Source organism: Meleagris gallopavo, chromosome 1 (genome assembly GCF_905368555.1).
Source record: "Meleagris gallopavo chromosome 1, MGAL_WU_HG_1.1, whole genome shotgun sequence".
Lineage (NCBI taxonomy): Eukaryota > Metazoa > Chordata > Aves > Galliformes > Phasianidae > Meleagris > Meleagris gallopavo.
Window position 1 is genome coordinate 69,592,401 of NC_139404.1, and position 17,014 is coordinate 69,609,414.

The 17,014-nt window shown below is 39.5% G+C and overlaps 1 protein-coding gene across 2 annotated transcripts in view; it reads right to left on the reverse strand.

The window, feature by feature from the left end:
- Positions 1-2,126: 2,126 nt before the first annotated feature.
- Positions 2,127-17,014, reverse strand: part of KIAA0930 (KIAA0930 ortholog) — a 68,191-nt gene continuing 53,303 nt past the window's right edge. For both annotated transcript variants that reach the window (XM_085232952.1, XM_085232949.1), the window contains exons 7-10: positions 15,289-15,483; positions 12,969-13,131; positions 10,784-10,939; positions 2,127-7,039 (exon numbers count right to left, since the gene is read on the reverse strand). In XM_085232952.1, coding sequence (XP_085089078.1) covers positions 6,999-7,039; positions 10,784-10,939; positions 12,969-13,131; positions 15,289-15,483 — 555 coding nt within the window. In that variant the 3' untranslated portion in view covers positions 2,127-6,998. The remainder of the gene's footprint in view (positions 7,040-10,783; positions 10,940-12,968; positions 13,132-15,288; positions 15,484-17,014) is intronic.

Here is a 17,014-nt window from a genome sequence, read left to right on the forward strand (position 1 = left end):
CCCCTCAGAGCAGACTGGTCACACAACAGAGTCATACAGAAGAACAGAACCATCCAAAAAGCACGTTAAGCCCAAGCTAAAGGCTATGCACATACTGTATGCTATAAAAACAAGTGAAGCTGACAACTTTACCATGATACAAACAACACATCCCCAGATAGATTATGGGTTCTAATCATTCTAGTGCTAAAGACAAACTGAAAGCCAAATTAAGAGCAACAGCCAATTGAATAGTTTTGAGTCTTCCAGATGACACAACATTTGAAGCTGTGAAAGAGTTCAGATAGCAGAGCAACAAACTTCCTTGGCCGTTCAGTAGGTGGTGAGTGGATGATAACCTCTACACCACTGCAAGTTGTGGTATGGAGCTGCACAGAATGAGTGGCACACGAGAACCAACAGAAGGATGGTGATGCTACACAACATGAGAATACAGCTAGAAGAAAATTATACTATTTGACAGTCACTGATAAACCGTTCCAAGTTTCTGGCAGGCTTCTGCTCAGATAAAAAATGCCGTTCATTCTTCAAAGATAGAAGATACAAATCCTTCTATTCGTACCCAAACATCCTGAATATTAGTAAGCATTATAACCAAAATAAGTATACATGGTCACCAGTTTCATGGGAATTACAATTAGGAACAATCTTTACTGAGAGGTCGTGAAGAAACCGGTCATCTCTGGAAATCAGCATAGGCTTTAAAGACACTGGAATTTGCAAGCTCAGGTAATTAACTGTATGTAGACGTTTCTGACTTTGGTTTGCTATCTCTCATCATAAATGACGTAAGATTTTGTTTCAGTTATGGTTTTTAAATTCCACCTAAACAGTGGGCACTTCACACATTCCTCTTAGCTGCAATAGCAGTTCTGTTGACTACAGTCTCACAGAAAACCTGCAGAGAGGGTTTCTCCACTGTAAAAAGCAAATATCCAATACTGAAGAGAAAACCATAGGTCATATACCAAACATAACACTACTGACAATTTATGAAATCAAGTGTTTTCTTACCATTAAAATGAAGTCAGAATGATTGCCATGAATTCTCATCTGGTACATAAGAAGAAGATGAGCAGGTTATCTGGATATACTTAACAGGAAGTACGGAATTCAGAATTCCTCATGGGGAACCAAGCTTGAACAACACCTCTTCCTGTTCCTTGATCATCTATCGTTTTATTTTTTTCAAGCACAGTGTAATGCCACACTTGCAGGGAAATGCAGGGATAGAGGAGTGGGCTCAAGCAACCTCCTCATCTTCAAGAGCAAAGCAATGCATCCAGACTTAGTGCAGGCACTCTATTTCTCGGTGGCATCAGGTTTTGATGAACACACTGGTTTGCATGTGAATTAAAGTTTGCATCGGTACCACCACCTTAAATTTATAATTGGTTTGTGCTTTATTTTAACTATTTTTATGCAGAAGCCTATTCCCTGAAGCTGCCTACTACAAAACATTAGTCACAAAAGTCAGCTAGACAGGGAAGATACAGTGCCTTGCAATTCTTCAAATAAAAAATGACTCAATGTCACTAAGTACAACTTAAGATAGCAAGAGCAAGTAAGAGCTAAAGAACAATTTTAACAATACTGTACAGGTTCATACTGAAGTTCTTCCTAAACTTATCAGGAAGGAATCCCTGTAGCCAACTATCCCTCAGTACTAAACTCTAACCAAGCATAAATACTTACAGCTAGCTAGCTCAGTTTAAAAGAAAACAACTGTTTAGAAGAATTGATTTTCTGTTGTTTGGTTTTTGTTTGCTGTTGGGTTCTATTGTTTGGTTTGTTTTTTTTTTGTGGGCTTTTTTTTTTCTTGCTTGTTTAATTTTGCTTTTATTGTAAGTGTCTATCTAATAGAGAACTCAGACTTTTAAAACAGATTCGGGAGCACAGTGATTTGAACCCTCTTTCCCTTCATACAACATAATTCAGCAAGCAGAGTTAAGTTAGTCTTTGCCCAAAGCGGAATAAAAATCAAGAGTAAATAGGCTATCTTTTCTCATGAGCGTCTATTTGGCAAGTATCACTTGCTACGAGTGTCACAGAGTGCTACCAGTAAAGAACACGTTAAAACTCAAAAAACAGCAGGCATGGTTGAGAGAAAACACTTGAAGTTCATGGTCATTTAAGAGGTCTGTTTATTGGCTGCAGGGTCCAACACCTTCTTTGCTGCTGCCATATGCAAAATCAACTCTGTTTTTGGTGCACAAAGGTTCTCCTTGCACTTTGTTTCTAGGGCTCAATACAGTACCAGCAAGATTTCCAACCCAGCATCTTTTAATCAACACTGATGATCAATGAGGCAAAAAACAAACCATGCAACATGTTTGTTTGATAAAATTAAGCTGAGAGTATTTATATATATATATACAACACACACACACACACACACACACACACACAGAACATTCAACACTGTAACCTTCTTGCAGTCTTACATTTTCTTGACCAAGCATCCAAACATCTATGTTCTGGTGTAAAATACTGTTTCATAACATTTGGTGTGAAAGCTACTTATTTAACAATGCCTTTCACTGGATTCTACTGCACCTATTTTTGACACAGAATTTTTGTTACATACCAACGCCATACACTTTCAGTCATATCACACAGGACAAGATAAGGCATTCACAGACATCCAACTGCTCTGATTGCAAGTTTTCAATTTTCCAGAGCTTTCAGCCATGACCTCTGAAGACCATGAGAACCTAACAGGAAGGGCGAGTCTGTAGGAGATAGAGAGCTCTTCCAAGAATTATAAACTTATTTCCTGACACTGCTATACACCACACAGAATTTAAGCATATTCTGTTCGTAAATAAAAATTCATTCTTAAACCTCATTGGGTAACAACAGGACTTAGGCACTTTTAAAGATTTTACATCTTTAATAAGGGGAAGCTTTAGACTACAGGGCAAGCAATCACCTGGGAAGTGAAACATTCGTGATTGGCAAGAAGCAGCTCAATAGCTTAAACATGTAGACTCTTTATGCAGACTCCATGTCTATAGAGAACCTCAGTGACTAGCACAGGACTCTGCGCATGAGGATCTGCCAGAAGAAATCTGTTTGCAAAACCAGGGACCCAACTGTTAAATTAAAACATGGTAAAATAATACACTTCAGGCAAAACATTGTATGCTCAAAAATCACTCTTGCAAACAACTCTCTTTTCAGGAAAGCACACTGTGCCCAGAAATGAAAAACTGGGTAACACAGATTCACATCCCAACATGCTCAAGCCTTGTAAAGAACGAAGACTAAGAGAACAAAAAAGAAGGAACATGAACCCACACAAACTGGATTTGCCAAGACAGCTGAAAGATCTGCTGAATTTCTAGAAATGGCTTCTTTTCAAAGGAGACTTGGATCCCATCCTGCGCTGGCTGGCACTAAGAGAATGTGATTTTTACAAACACTGTGGTCTCTAAGGCAAAGCAATAATCTGCTAATACAAAACAAGTAATTTAAGAGCTTTCTTTACAATTCAAAGGCTTTCTACATGCTAAATTTGTAAGAGTGAAAAATCTGTGCAGGCTGAAAAAATATACAACCTTGTATATTGTCAGATGTCAAACGCAACATCAATGAAGAGTTGAAGCGGTAAGCCTCAGGTCCCCAGAGGGAGTGAATGGACAGGATGAGGGAAGCTAACTCGGTATTGAAGGATGGTGAGTTTCTGTAAATAAATAAAAAGATTCTGCAAAGCAACACAAGTTTGTTAACAGTGCTGCCTTCTCAGATAGAGCTGTTGTCAAGCATCGACATAAATATAATGAAAACCGTCACACTACAACAGTCAGGACATCAACAGCCATACATTGCTGCAGTCCTTACAGCATGCAGAACATTCCAGTTCATTTCTCAGCAATTTAAGTGGCCAACAGAGGCCCAAATCTATTGGTTTAGTGCTTCAGAGCATAGAATTTACCTCCCTCCTTCCCCCCCAAATTAAAAGGGTGAGAGGTTTCTAACTAACATTCCCTTTTCTTTTTGGTATAGTGCAATAGCAAGCTAAAGGCCCAGCTGTGCCACCCTGACCCAGACAAAACTTGTATCCTCTTCCCTGTCAGTTTGTCTGTATGAGGATAATACATTACAAATTTTTAGGGATTACTTAAAAGCAAAATAAAATACACGATTTTTCCCCCTCTCACCTGATAACAAAGTAAGGAAATTCATCACACACAAGAATTCTAAGTCAGTTGTTTAAAGAGTGAATAGTTGAGAACGGAGTAAATCTAATTTGCTCCCAAAAGTACCAGACATTCAATAAATTTTTTGATCTCTGTTTACCAGCAATATCCATCTGGGCATACCTGTAGCCCTTTTGTACTACAAAAGTTGAGTCTTCAATGCATATACTGGATATCTGCTAGCAGGATAAAATACATCAATAAATTCTTCTACAGGACTTTTACGTTCAGCCCTTCAAAAACCAGACATCAGATTCATCCACGTACACATAACAAAGCAGACAGTCCTTCTTGCTTAGCAGACGAGGTTTGCACTGTCCTTTCCATAACATTGCCTTTCTGCTACTTCAGAATCTTTCCTCTTTTGCCATTTGCCTACAAATCTCATGCAAGTTCTGCTCAAGTCTTTCAGACCACATGAAATCAAGCTGTCCAAACTTAACACACTGGTATTAAAATGCATTAAAAGTTACATTTGACTAGGCAGTACTCAGGCACCTACCACTCAGGTTCCAATAACTGTTCATTGTTTCTGTTTGACCAAACTGTTATCAATTGTCAGCAGCAGTACTAACACTAACCCTCTCTCCCCTCCCTCCCTAGTGACTATTTAAAGGAAACTGCTTTCCATCCAATATTAAAATGTAGAATATGGAACATCTTCAGAGGCTTCTGAGTAGGACAACCTCCTAGCTGAAGACTTCTTGGCATGGACATAGGGAGGGAGAGTATTTGCACTATCTGGCATTAGGTGCACTGCTAGGGATCTCAAGCAAGCACCTCGGCTGCCTATGAAGTTCCCTGGGAAAACATTTCAGTTGCTTTTTCGGGAGTCCACCTCTCTGACAAGATGGCCCAGATATCTCACCTGCATGCCTCAAGTCAGACTGCATGAACAGCCTCACACAAAGTGCATACTCCTACAGAGCAAAACTCAGTCTGCAACATGCAAAGTGGCTGTGCTGGCAATGACAAAGTTGTTTTGTTTTGTTTTTTTTTCTAAAGCTGTCATAAAACATCTGCAACAAGCAGAAAATGGTCAGATTTCCCTGTTATACACTCATGCTGCCAGTTTCAGAAATGCCATCACTCTGGACAAAGGTGACTACTCCCAGGTCTAGCCTCAAACAAGAAAAGACCTCCTTACCACACTGGATTCATCACGTTGGGCTGAATGACAGTTAATCTATCTTTAATGCAGAAGTGGAGCTATTCCCATGGAACTTGGTCTGAGGAAAAAAGCAGAAAGTCCTATCTGAGAGGTTAAGTCATCAGATGCTATTGAGAGAATAACACAGCACTTTGGGAAAGGTCGAGTTTGAGGGAGACAAAAGACCCAGGCTCAGAGCACACATCATGTTGGTAAGTATGGCACCAGCATTAGAGTTCAGGTGCTCAGTGTCCAAAAAGTGACAAAAATGGCACCTCCACTCTCTATGGATCTTTGTGCGTATATCAGAGTGCCTCATACTCTAAGTAACATGCTATCCCATGCTTTGCTTCACCAGTTAGGCAGCTATAAATAAAGTGACCTATGGCTAGCTCCCACATCGATGTGGTGAATCCAGCTGCAGTAGACTCAACATCTCATTTCTTAGATTTCACGTGTCAAGGACAGCAGTTGTGCTGTTTTGAGAAAGCTGCATTTTACCTGTAAACATAAGGCATTTTTCCTGAGAGCTCCTGACACAACTTTCAAACCTCCCACTATGACATTTTTAGTCACTTTTCAGAGCAGGATCACATTTAAACCTTCTGCCTTGAAAGAGAACTCCTTGTGCTTCGGCATGTAACAGTACAGCAGAACGTGACCAGGAAAAGAAGAATCTGGAGAAGCTGCCCAGACATTAATTAGCTCTCATGCCCTCCTTGGCCACAAACACTACCACAAGGACAACTTTTTGTACTATGGTCCAGTGCATGCAGGAGGATGTTGGTTATCAATAAGATTTTAAGTTTCTGGAGTCCATGTGAGGTTTCCAGTTTTTCCACATTAGCCTCTGACTCACATGGACTCAGCTAAAAGAGATAAGCAGCATTAGTAGTGGATATGAAACTCAGCTTTACTATAGCAGCACATTTTAGCCTTCTTTTCCCTGGCTCAGTTTCTTCACCAGTTCTTGAGGATGAAAATGTTGCTGTTCTTTGGTAGATACTGAATTTGTCAGCAGAGTTCTCCTGTCCTAACACTGACACATGAACAAATGGGAACATTTTAAGCCTCTTTCAATCTCTGACCTAACCCACTCACTGTACATAACCAAATGGCAATGTGTTTTTATAGCATCTTTTCCCTTTTCCTCCCTCAGCAGGAATTCGTCTTATCCCTTCAGTCTCAATACATACACACGTTCACACACACAAAGCCAATCCAACAAGGAGAGTATGGGCAAGAGTCAATGGAACAGCGCTCATTAGTACATCATTATGAAATTGTTTCTTTCAAAGAATACAAAGTTTAACACATTCTGTACATGTTGTTGGTTTCTTAGTTATAAAGTAAACAGAGTAATAAACTGTTCATAAAGCAACGACACGTTTCGTACACAGCCCCTTCTTTTGTTTTGTTGAAAGTCTTCTTCCAGTCGGAAACACTCAAGTGATGTACTGCAAGTGTGCATATGGTGTATGACAGCAGAGGAAGGAAGAAAGAGGCACTTTTGATCGGCTGGTATTCTTTGACTTCCCTTTTTCTGCGGAGGTTTATGTTCCTGACACTAGATGGTAGTGTTAGCACAGAAAACTGCTGAGGTTAGGCACTTGGCAACAAGGCTCCAAGGCTGTGCCCGATCTCTGCTATGTCATCAGAATTGGTTTCTGCCGCACTTCCAGGATATCTGGGAAAGGGAGAGAGATAAAAAGAAACAGCACTCTTAGGAGGTCCTGGAAGTAGCAACCACACAAGCAATTCTGAACTGCAGCATACATCCCTTATTACACCACTAACAGAATTCAAAATGCAACTAGCATGAAATTTTGCCTACAAATGAAGTCTGATCCAATTCCTCCCTACCTGAAAGATGCTAAGTCTCAAGTTTATCCCATCACACAGACATGATATCTGACCTAAATATCACTTATAGTGGTGTGAAACAACATGTGTCTAGGCATGGACAGAGTGTCAATCTTCCAAAGAAAAAAAAGTTTAAGCATGAAAGGATATGCCAATTTAATTTTTTTTTTTCCTTTTGAAGGGAGAAATGCACCATCCTCAAAAACTTTAAGATTTTCAGCTCTGACGATATGCATACAAACAATTTAACAGTCTGATCTGAAGTCTACATGCCTGCACTCTAAAGGCTGATCCTGTTTGTTGGTGTCTCAGTTACATACTGTCCAAGTGTGACAGAATATTAACCTTCGGGATACTTGTCTAATCATAGTCATCTTCCCAAATAATAAAACTAAAGTGTTGGCCTGGAAATATGCAGAAACATCTGGAAACTGGGCTGCTAGTTCTTTTTCCAGGCTACATGGAGAAAAAAAGAATGTGGGAAAAGGGAGTGCATGCTTAATTAAGAGGCAGGTCACACATCTGCATAAAGAAGATGACGTGAGGAAAAATTGATCCATGGCTCCAGAGGGTTCAAGTCACACTCATAAAAAAAAAAAAAAAAAAAAAAGAGATGTAGCAGAGTGAATCCAGTAAAGAGCCACAAAGACGATTAAGGGATTGGACCATCTGACACGCAAGGAAAAGCTGAGAGAGTTGGGTTGTTTAGCATGAAGGGAGAGAAGGCCCAGAGCAGAGGCAGTCTTATTAATACACAAAATCCAGATATTTTTGAGTATACTTTGATCACTATCCCTAGTATTTTAATTCTGCAGTACAGGCTTCCCTCAGCTACCCAAAAGAGATGAACATCTCTCTGTAATGCTCTCTTCCTGTAGGAAAGCTAGCACTGACACTAATGCATTCACTACACAAAGGACTGCAAATAGGCTCTACCTGATGTGCCACACAAAAGTAAACACCAACACTGAAGAACTGCAGATTAAAATCCTGCCTTATAACTCAGACATTTTACGTCCTATTTCTGCATGTCTTGATATATGCACTGACTCCTGCAACCATATGTTAAACAAATTAAGTCTCAGAAAGTACATTCAAGCTAAAAGCAAATATTTGAGCATGGAGGCAATTGTGCCACCCACTTGAGCAAGTATTACATGCCAACAGGAACAATGCATTTTGTGTGAACTCTAAAATGCCTGTGGCAAGAGAGAGAGCAAGCTTGATAACACCAGCTAATTAGCTGTAACAACACCAACACAACTATCGTAACTAATAATTATACTTTTGCAGAAACAAATCAAACTCATAATTATAAGAGGATCAATTCTAACTGGAAATTTTTTTTTATTTCTTCTCAGCTGAAATCAATTCCTATCCTATATGCAGTGAAATGGCAAATAATGTAGAAGCATCTGTAAGTATAATTTTCTACCTTATCAGCTAGTTTTCCTTCTCTGTAGAGAAGGAACCATTATACTTTTGCAGCAGAGTCTGACACCTCTGCCTGCAAACGAATACTGTAGCTATTATTCTGACACTAGCATAGTACAACCAATGACATTAATAGCACACCCATGCTTTCTTCCCATCTTTTTTAGCAAATGAATAACCTGTTTAACAACAGATTAATAAGTTCTTTCCTCTTAGTTACTTTTTTAGGAACAGTCTAGAAATAACTACTATGTAATATACACATTCTCTTTTTAGACCCAGGCAAGAAAAAGCAGGTACTGATCAAAAGCCTATAGCCTACACAAACCTTCTCAAAAGTCATCTGACCTGGTGAATGGGAAGAGAAAGATTAAATTCACAGATGAAATTAGAAGACTCTCCAAAGGTTAGCGACAGGACCTCAAATTGCTCTATGACCATAACTTTATTGCAGGGGGGGACAACTTAATTCAAATCTAGAATTTAGAGTTGGGTATCTCAGGCACAACCACTGCTATTTTCCATCTGTATCAAGCTTTCTTTGTATCTGAAAATGTTCAATGTGTACTTTCAGAAAGAAGGGCATTTCAGGGCTTCACTTAGAATGCATGAAGAGAGTGGACAGTAACGCTAGTAACGTATAGATGCAAGAAATTACCAGTGTATTTGTAGTGGTATTTACAGAGAAGAGAATGCTTAAGAAACTTGAGAAAGCAATAGTGTTTAAGTATCCCTGAGTCCCAGGAGCTCCCTCATATTGCAAGCTATCTCCCAGAGAGGCTAACATGCCTGCTGATTGCTAGAGTTTAAACAGATGTTTTCCTTGATTCATCTGTAATTTGGGTAAAAATCTGAAACCTCAGTATCTGCCTTCAGGTTGAAAAATACAACTGATTGTGATACTGTAGTCATAGAATTATAGAATAGCTTAGGTTGGATGGGACCTTAAAGATCATGGAGCTCCAACCCTTCTACTGTGGGCAGGGTTGCCAGCCACCTGCTCAGGCTGCCCAGGGCCCCATTCAACCTGGCCTTAAACACTTCCAGGGATAGGGCATCTACAGTTTCTCTGGGCAACTTGTGCATCACCACCCTCTGAGTGAAGAACTTTTTCCTAACATCCAAACTAAATGTTCCTTCTTTTAATTTAAAGGCATTTCCCCTTGTCCTATCACTATTAGACCATGTAAAAAGTTGTTCCCCTTCCTGCTTACAAGCTCCTTTCAGGAACTGGAAGATCACGATGAGGTCTCCCTAGAGCCTTCTCTTCTCCAACTCGAACAAGATCATCTCCCTCAATTCATCTTCCCAGGAGAGATCGTTCAAGCCCTCTGATCAGCTCTGTAACCCTTCTCTGGACCCGCTCCAATAGCTCTGCATCCTTCTTGTGCTGGGGGTCCCAGGCCTGGATGCAGCACTCCAGATGGGGCTTCATGAATTATCTCCCTCGTCCTGATGGCCACCCCTCTTCTGATGAAGCCCAGGACACAGCTGGCCTTCTGGATCGCAAGTGCACTCTGAAAATCCAGCTGAACAAACAGAGTCTTGACTATCATCAATATAGTAATTGGCAGAGCTAGGACTGATTGTTCATGGTGTGACACACAAAAAAATCATTCAGTTCAGTTAAAGAAATTGGGTGCCTAGAAGACTTACGGGCAGCGTGGACTCCCGGATCAATCCAAAAACTCAATCAGAAAACAAATCTAGGACTCAGCATTGGCAGAGGAGGTCACTGAATTCCAAAGCTACCTTTCCATAGCCCTCTCAGTCAGAGGTCTCTGCTACATACATCTGTTGCTCACTGGATAGGCACAGAATGAATTGCCTTGCACTCAGGAAGTAGATGAACTTTATATTTCAGTATTAAAGCCACTAACATTCCTCTGGAAGTAAAAACTACCATCTTGTTTGAACCCTCACAAAGGAAAATCAGCTCAAAGTCTGAGAACAATTTGACACCATTCTGCTTGTTTACATTTGCTGCTACAGTCAGCAAATGGGGTTTGTTGAGGTTACATTTCCTTTCACAGAAAAGCTTGTTCCTCTATCTTAGTAGCAAAATCCCACAACACAGGGGCAACCTGGGAGAATCAAATAACTCTGTTTATACGTAATGCATCTTAAAATTCACCTGTTAAAATTCGATGCAATGGCAAAGTGATGTAAGTTAAGTGTGCATAGAGTAGAAAGTTTTCATCTGTTCTGTTCAGTTTCAGCCACGAGCCCACCAGAGACCGTCCTGTTCCAGATAAAGAACGCGACCTCAGATTTGTTGCATTGTGCAGATCTGTAAAGGTAGAAGACAGCAAATTTTAAAGTGATTGTACTTTCTGTAATTCACTGTAAGACTCAATGAAAGTTTCTGAAAGTCAAAGAAAAAAAAAAAAGGAAACCCAACTTATTCACCTTCTGGAGTTGAATCACACATGCACGTCATTTATTTTTAAATTAGTCAGAACATGCCCAATACAGAACTCACTATTTACATTGAAGCTAATTAACTATAGCAACAGCTGGCAGCAGCAGTGAACCATCATCCACTAATAGGCCAGCTAGAAAGGGAGGAGGAGAGGGAATTAAGAACCGGTACAAGCAAAGTCCTAGGCCAGCCCTCCTTCATATATAAAATAATAGAATATCCTTACAAAGTAGTTAATCATGTTGAAGTGTAACAGAAACAAAATTCCATCTTATGAAGAATACTGTAATCTACAAGATGCAGGGAGAGTCAGTATTAGTAAGCAAGTTCACTGTGGTCTTCATGCATTCCCCAAACCAAACCTGGGATCCTTCTGCCAAAGTTAGTTTCCCCTAAAGTTAGTTTAGAGATCCACAAATATAATTTAAAACAAAAAAAAACACTGAAACCCCTGTAAGCTAAAGAAGATTTTTATAGCTGTAGACACAAATGCGTGAGTTACATCTTCCCAGTGTTCTTCAGTGTACTCTCCATTCCTCTGTTGAACTTAGCCTTACCCTACAGCACTAAAAAGAACTTGAAGTAAACATATTCCTGGACCAATCTGATCCAAGCTCTGAGAAGCACTTGCTTAAAAATAGGTTCTGATCAACCAGAGGCCTTACCAAAGAAAAAAGCAGCAGCACATAACAACATAGGATTAGAAAATCTTGATTTCCTTCCCTATAAATACACATGGCCAGTCTATTCCCTCTTCCCACATATTAGAACTACGTCAACAGCACCACGATGATCAGGTCAGAATGATCTAACTCTGGTAGCTATAATAGGATCAACTCTCCTGCTGTATCATGCTTGCACACAGCAAAAGCAAGTCAAGTCTCTCAGGCTGTTCATGTCCACATCAGGTCTGTCTGTACCGGGGTCAGGTCTGCAGCAGCACTGGCCAGATCCAGAACACTAGTGACCTTCAAACAAGCCAGTTATTCTCCACCAACAAGGCTAAGAGATAGCAGAATTTCCCTACAATAATCCCAACTTTGGGTGAAATGAGGTCAACTTTTTCCCTTCTGGGTAAAAAATAAAAAATAAATAATGGAATTTCACTACTGCAGTGCCTGATTAAACACTGGTAAGACACTCAGGTTTCTACAATTTATTAAGAAATCTAATTAGGTACCTCTTCTTTTAGAAAGCCCATTCTAGAGTAAATTAAACTTCCAAGCATAAGCACTTAAAATACTCATTTTAAAAACTATATACGTATATTTTTAAATAAGGCCCAGGAACAGTAAGGTCAAAACATCTACAACTGTAAAAAAAAAAAAAAAAAAAAAAAAAAAAAAAAGCACATATCTCAATATTTTATATGTATGCTCTATTATTTGCATGCCATAAAATGTTTGGAAAAAATCAGTCATTTTTCCACTCAAATATTTGTAAAGGAACAGAAAATGAAAATAATAAGAATGCTCATCATTATGACCACTACCATATTAGGATCAGACCTAGTATACTGAGCAGGCCATCACCTGGATGGAAAGCTGCTGGATAAAAGCTCTGAACAACCCCAACCTACCTTCTGCAGCCTCCAGGAGAAATAAATTGCGACAGCAGGACTCCATATGGGAAAGCTGCTCTTCCCATCATACTACATAGTAACTGATCCACACTGTAGCCTTTACATAATTAAACATGGAGACAAATTGGTCTTCTGCCTTAAAATAGATGCTAAAGCTGTGAACCCAGTTTTAGAGTGGCACCAGTGTTGGACCTTCTGTGGATCTAGGTTTTTCATGCTGCAAACCTTTTGAAAAATCCAGCATTGAAATCCCTTTCCACAGATGTGTTTCCCCTTCTCTCTGATAGTCTGTTTAGCTGATGTTACTTCTCTCACCTCCACCATCATCATCTCTGAAGAACTCCTCACTGTCATTTGCCGAGTGGGATTTTTTCATCTCAGCAATTCGATTTCGGGGTACTTTTCTCTTAAGAGATGGGGAGAAAAACGATGGGCGATTGTTGCGTTCTGGGGTCGGCGGTGTGCTGAAAGACGTGAGCTAAAAGAGAATAGAAGAAATGCTGGAGAAGATTTTATGTCTTTCTTACTAAAAGCATAGAACTTTTTAGTCTGAAATGTGCCACAAGGCAATCACATTTAAAATTCAATCACAACTGGCATCTCGCTGCAAGTTTTAGCATAGTGGTCACAATGTCAACTGCAGAGTCACCTCAGCTTCAAGCTGCTCATTGAAATAAGATATTTTGATGCATCAGCACCCTTAACTGTTATGGGAAAAATAAAATAATGAAAAAAACCCTTTCTCTTCAGAGCTGTCATGGGATCACTTTTCACAAAGATTTATAATCACAAAGGATTAATAACTTATTTAGGCACCAACAGTGTCAATCTTATTTTTGTGTGTTGAAAAGCACAAGACAATAAGCTAAGAACGTACTTAGTGACCACAAAATTGTGCATCATCATTTCCTTGGGAAGCACAAGGTAGTTGTTTCCCAGGTTAAATGGATGCCACGAGATCACTGTAAACGTCACTGTGAAGCAGGGTCACAAGGCAATTACCTAACCCAAGGACGTGACACAAAAGCCCTATCAGTGCTAACTGTATGTGTATTATTTCTCTACAGAAATAATTTCTCTCATCTCAGCCTTCTCACACTGTTGATTTAACAATCTCATAATGTTTCCTAAAATTAGACCTGACACTGCTTGTATTTGTCCTTGCAAATATGGAGGGAGGTGATATGCAGCGGAGAACGATAGCCAAACCACATTGGTGTTGCACTGAAGAAGCCCTTATATTATCCCTCTGTCAGTAATATATATATATTTAAAAAAAAAAAAAAAGAGGCATTCTATCACCCAAATGATCCTCCTCCCATAAGTGCACTTGATCTCTAATCTATGCTTGTCTCAATTTCTTTTTAATTCCACAGTCATTTCTTATCACACTTGAAGGGTAAACCAGAAACAGACAAAAGGCCATTAAAGCCATTAGCAAAGAGCAACAACAATACATCAACAGAGACACTGGAAGCCTGGTAGCTATAAGCTCAGGAAGTCCCACTAGGCATGGTTTCTACAGACTGTATCTCTACAGTACAGAAGACACATATTCAATTAATGTGTTCAGTATGTGTGCTCATTTGGCCCTTTAAGAATCCAGAAGTCATACTCTTCCATGGGCACGTCTGAAAGCAGCTCTGTGGGTCTATCAACTACAGGCTTAGTGATGTTACATAGGAATCAGTAATCACACAGCCTGGGTCAGGATACACCTGTACAGATATTTTAAAGGCATGCTGTCTAATCCCCATTAACTAGGTTAAATATCATTATTAAAAACAATGTGTAGGATTGATTAAAGGCCAAATCAATATCTCTGGATACTTCATTGGTATTTTACTAGGCTTGCATTAGAATTCAGCATATGCATAATTACAGTTCTACGTCTAGATGTATAGTCCTTGCTTTAACATTACAATCTTCCTGCTGCTGGCAAAATCTCTCCATAAAACACCTCAAAAATTACCTGTGAGGTTTAGTAAGAAAGCTACACCATACACAAATTCCATGTTTCTAGGTAAACCCCATCTTGTACAGAAATGGAATCTATTAATTTTCACAGAAAATAGGCAGATCCATCATTTTCCCCGGCATCAACACTGCTGTTGTTTCAACAAAATACTCCTCCAGAAATATGAATCATGCATTCTTCTCTGCATTCAGTATTTGCTCAAGGAAAACTGTGACTAAAATCCATCTGCACAAGGGGAGGTATAAACAGAAGGGAGAACAACTGTTGAGATGGGTTGATAGTGATAGGACAAGGGGGAATGGTTTTAAACTACGACAAGAGAGGCTTAAGGCTGGATATTAGGAGGAAGTTTTTCACTCAGGGGGTGGTGACACACTGGAACAGATTGTCCAAGGAGATGCCCCATCCCTGGAGGCATTCCAGGCTGGATGTGGCTCTGGGCAGCTTGGTCTAGTGAACACTAGACCCTGCACATAGCAGTGGGGTTGAAACTCAATGGTCCTTTTCAACCCAGGCCATTCTGTGATACATTGAATATATTCAAAATATACACATGCAAAACTAAGTTCAGAACCATCATGTCAGTTAATTCCAGCTTCAGTCCATCAACTGACTTTGAAGTAAAACATATACTTAACTTTAGGTCAGTCTACTTACTCTCTCATGCACTGGGGAGTCTGGATTTGAATCTTCTTCTGTTCCGTAAGGTGAAGTGTCGCCAGTAGGAACTCTACTCACTGCCATCTCTGCATGTCCTTTCCCTTGGGGCCCTTTCATTCGGACAAACTCCATGTTGTTATATTTATAAAAGCCAAAGGACATTCTTTGAGCCATCTTTGCTGCAACACTCACCTACAGTGCACGAGACAGGAAAGAAATACACACAATTTAATTCCCAGATAAAAAAATATGATTTTATTTAAGTACAAGTAAAAACCTTGCAAATAATGGTTAATATCTTGATTCTTAAGAAGCATTTTAAGCCACAATATGAAGCAAATTCTAAAGGGAAAGCAATTTTACAGATACAGGAACAGTGGCTCAGAGAAGAATCAACTCCTTCAGCTATCCCAAAAGCAGAGTTATCCAATGACGCATTGAGATAAAAAGTCTTTTACCCAAACCTACAGACTGTGGCACACTGGAGCACAGACAGGCACATGCACAGCTCCTCACAGGTTTGCTTGAGTCAAAACATCACAGACAACTAAACTTGAGCAGAATGGGCCTATGTGCCTATCTTACGGGAAGCATAATTCTGACATTTTTATATTCACATTGTCAAGCCCAAAGTGTAAAGACAGAGTCCTGATGCACAATTAACACCTTCACGACAACATCACTTGCCACAAAACCCTGACAGCTTTTGAACTCATGGCAGAGAGAAGGGCTCTGTTTCCACTCAACGCAACTGAACTGAAAACTGAACTGAGAAATGGAAAAGAGAACAGAACAATATGAAAATGGTCAGGGTTTTGTCAAGTGAAATAAGAAGGACCTATCCACAAGCTTCAGTGGTTTATCACAACTTTCAGCACTTTAACCCCTTAAGGAGCCAAGTTTATTCATAATATAACAATCCATACTGCACTAAGAATTAAAGCAGACAACTAAAACCCAAGTAACCTTCAAAAGTACATATAGCTTACTGCTGCTCTCTTCTGACAGTACAAAGAAGTCAGACTTTTAAGATTTGCCTTTAGCTGTAATCAAATATCAAAACAAACCATTCCATTTTTCATCTAATAAAACTGCAGCATGGTCAAGCAGGACATTCCTCAGCTATAACACGACACTAACACATCAAATGTTGTCTCTCTACTGCAAGACTTTCTTCTTATTTAGTCCTTAAAGGCTCTGCAGTCTCACCTACTGATAATTTCAGACGACAAGATGATAGCAGGACAGAAAATTTTGTTTCATGTTCTTTGGAAGAACAACTACAAAACTACTCTCGTTTCAAAGGGGGAGAAGAGAAATTGTTCAGAATCTCTATTGAATAGGGTAACAACAAAGGGAAGTGAAGTTTACAGTCACAGTGGGTACTGATTGGCTTTCTTTTCTTTTAATCCTTCAGTACTGTCTTTGCAGCAAATCTTTGGTAAAGTTTATTGGCTCTTGCCACCTCTCAAAACTTCAAAACTAAGCACTGAATTTGAAATTGGGAGTGATGGTATTTCACATTCCTATCAAAAAACAATGAAAACTTCTTTTGCAGGAATGAAACTCAATGTAGTGTCCTCTATACTTGTGTACAGAAACATTTTACATACAACAGATATCAGAGTTCAAGATCTCCCTGTAAAACATGCCTTCTCACAGGTAAGTAGAAAAACTCATGAGCTTTCAGAAAAATGGAAGGGCTCCCAGAACTTTGTTATTC